The sequence below is a fragment of the Haliotis rufescens genome, unplaced genomic scaffold (assembly GCF_023055435.1).
Source record: "Haliotis rufescens isolate VD_foot unplaced genomic scaffold, xgHalRufe1.0.p SCAF_23, whole genome shotgun sequence".
Classification (NCBI taxonomy): Eukaryota; Metazoa; Mollusca; class Gastropoda; order Lepetellida; family Haliotidae; genus Haliotis; species Haliotis rufescens.
This window is the reverse complement of record NW_025963924.1, coordinates 9,603,174-9,606,565: the sequence shown is the minus strand read 5'-3', so window position 1 is coordinate 9,606,565 and position 3,392 is coordinate 9,603,174. Positions and strand designations below refer to the sequence as shown.

Sequence of the window (3,392 nt, the reverse complement as noted above, 5' to 3'; positions counted from 1 at the left end):
TGCAAACGCACCATCAACACAAGGTATCAATCACGAGCACCAATCGAATAATGCCTTTGAAAAGTTTGAAGTTTGAAAAAAGGAAGTTCTGATCCTACACTGTGAATCACCTTTCTGTCAATTAATAACTTTCATAGTGGTGACATTTGCAATTATTATGTGAAATATTGACACATTTCAAAATAATTTACGTGTCTTTTTAGCGATGTGAAAAATCTCCACACACAAAAATTGTCTGTATATCGGTAAAACCATTGATAGTATCTTGCTCAGTTTAACTGCTTGCATTGCAGTAAACTATACAACCACTCAATTATAGGGGATATTGATATTTCAAAATCGACCATTTTTATGTGACGACGTGAATAAATAAACACATGTTGCATCATAAGGCAGCAAATTAATAAAACTCAGAAAACAACGTATAATGTTTTAAATCCTTATTTGAAGTTCCCATAATAATGTACAGTTATACACAATTATACACTCTGTTAAGAGTGATGTCCAGCCTTCGAATAACTGTCGACATTATGTATCAAGATTATAGAAAGACAAGATATGAACTACATAAAACATTTTATTATTAACTTAAAGCAACAACCATTACAATTATACATAAACTATACATAACTGGTATATAGAAAGTATGTAAACATCATTACTAATGTGCATATATGATTTACCTACGCTCATTATAGATATGATATAACATGTTATATAAAAGAGGTCCTACAGATTAACAATTGGACAAAAACTAAAGGATTTTCAAATTATCGACACTGCCAGCGTGTGAACTGTACTCATTTCTACTGCATCTTCTGGCTCCCTGTTTCGCTGGGCCCGATGCTTTTATTTTGTTCCTTTTTTCTTTTGTTCTTTTTTTTTAGATAATGTTCTTGATGTACTTGTATCATCCGCTGTTCTCTACATCCTACCAACCATCATCAACTCGCTCCACTCAGTCTACTTCTTTGCTGGCTTCTTCCTCCTCGCCGCCCGCTCTTCCTCCAGCCTCTCCAGTTTCTTCTCCCTCATGTGGAGCTGATGTTCCGCCTTCATTTTCTTGATGAATTGGCGACGTTTCTTCTCGTCCTTGACAGCTTTGTGCTTTATCTCTCTGTCCAGTTGTTTCCTCTGGACTTTCTCCACGAACCTGTATAAAAAAAGACACGCAATATGAAATTAGTTCAATATAAAATCAATACAAAGGCATGTTTAGTAATTCAAACGGTTTAGGTGTTTTGATTCTTCTTCCTAAAGATTTTACCTGTCAAGTCGGAACAGATCAGCCTTCTGTCTCCTCCTCTCAGCTGTGTAGAAGCATCGCACTGGGATTTGCTCCAGACGTCGGGGAGCTTTGCCACGGGGGACAACCCCCTCCACGACAGGGACAGAGAAGGCCACTCCTCCGCAGGACTGACGGTCGGGGACCAAACCCTCATCTCGTAGCTGTTGAAGAATCTGCGCCTCTGACAGGCGGGGTGTGGGCGGTGTCACCTGACACTTGGCGTAGTACAGCTCGTGAGGACACTTGATCTTGCCCGTCAGAGCCTCCTCGGGAGATGTCTGCTTGAAAGGCTTGACCTTGGTTTGTTTGCATCCCATTTTAGACGAAGATATTGACATCTATCAAAGACACGTCCAGTCTTCACGAATATGGTTGAGACAATGACGTGACGTCATAATGTAGTGACGTCACTAACTCCAGACCATTCCATTTCAGCGAATCCTATCGTGGATCTTCCTCGGAAAGTATTTTGGGTTTTTTTTTAATTCAAAAGGTTTATCCATGGCCTGTTGCACACCTTCCTTTTAAAAGAATCTTTTACTCGGGTAATGATGTTTGCATTGGCGGCCGTAAGCGAAAAAATGTGACGACAAACAAAAATATGCAAAAAATTTTAATTAGTCCAAATGGAGTTTCGCCACCATAGCTTTCATCTTGGCTGAAATATAGCGACATTTAAAATATATACAAGCTACCTTATTGGAAAAATACCCGAGGGGCCCTTAGCGACATGGAACAAAGGCCCTTATAATAACCGTATCGGCGATATATGCCTATCAAAATTATGAGATACGAATGGCTGTCACTCGGCTGTAGTAGATTATCTCACATAACATGTATACGTGCTCGTAACGTTAATACAGCATTTTATAAAGCAAGGCATAACACATTAATGCTATGTATATTACTCAAAAGAACTTAAAGAAATACCTGATTTTTTCATTTCAATAGTTAATACGTCATATGTTCTTTAACTTCTTTTGAGTAAAACCCAGCCACCAACAGTGAAGCCAAACAACCCTAACAGTGAAACCCACCTACCCACAGTGAAACACACCTACCCACAGTGAAACCCACCTACCCACAGTGAAACCAAACAACCCACACAGCGAAACCCACCCACCCACAGTGAAACCAAACAACCCACACAGTGAAACCCACCCACCCACAGTGAAACCAAACAACCCACACAGTGAAACCCACCTACCAACAGTGAAACTAAACAACCCACACAGTGAAACACACCTACCCACACAGTGAAACACACCTACCCACAGTGAAACACACCTACCCACAGTGAAACCAAACAACCCACACAGTGAAACCAAACAACCAACACAGTGATACACACCTACCCACAGTGAAACAAACCTACCCACAGTGAAACACACCTACCCACACAGTGAAACACACCTACCCACACAGTGAAACACACCTACCCACAGTGAAACAAACCTACCCACAGTGAAACACACCTACCCACAGTGAAACAAACCTACCCACAGTGAAACACACCTACCCACACAGTGAAACACACCTACCCACACAGTGAAACCCACCTACCCACAGTGAAACCAAACAACCAACACAGTGAAACACACCTACCCACAGTGAAACCAAACAACCCACACAGTGAAACCAAACAACCCACACAGTGAAACACACCTACCCACAGTGAAACACACCTACCCACAGTGAAACAAACCTACCCACAGTGAAACACACCTACCCACACAGTGAAACACACCTACCCACACAGTGAAACCCACCTACCCACAGTGAAACCAAACAACCCACACAGTGAAACCCACCTACCCTAAGTGAAACTAAACAACCCACACAGTGAAACCCACCTACCCACAGTGAAACCAAACAACCAACACAGTGAAACCAAACAACCCACACAGTGAAACACACCTACCCACAGTGAAACAAACCTACCCACAGTGAAACACACCTACCCACACAGTGAAACACACCTACCCACAGTGAAACCAAACAACCCACACAGTGAAACCAAACAACCCACACAGTGAAACACACCTACCAACAGTGAAACTAAACAACCCACACAGCGAAACACACCTACCCAGAGTGAAACCAA

At 41.8% G+C, this 3,392-nt stretch overlaps 1 protein-coding gene across 1 annotated transcript; it reads right to left on the bottom strand.

The window, feature by feature from the left end:
* Positions 1-963: 963 nt before the first annotated feature.
* Positions 964-1,651, bottom strand: LOC124133132. The gene is made up of 2 exons (XM_046497390.2): positions 1,268-1,651; positions 964-1,153 (listed from the first exon to the last, which is right to left on the bottom strand). Exons 1-2 carry the CDS (start codon positions 1,624-1,626, stop codon positions 964-966), a joined length of 549 nt encoding a protein of 182 aa, XP_046353346.2. The 5' UTR covers positions 1,627-1,651.
* Positions 1,652-3,392: the final 1,741 nt, after the last annotated feature.

What these genes read in the sequence shown, in the direction of transcription:
- LOC124133132 (XM_046497390.2), bottom strand. Translation starts at nt 1,626, where the DNA reads ATGTCAATATCTTCGTCTAAAATGGGATGCAAACAAACCAAGGTCAAG. An exon ending in GATCTGTTCCGACTTGACAG is followed by an intron (nt 1,154 to 1,267) that starts GTAAAATCTTTA and finishes TTTTTTATACAG; the next exon opens with GTTCGTGGAGAAAGTCCAGA.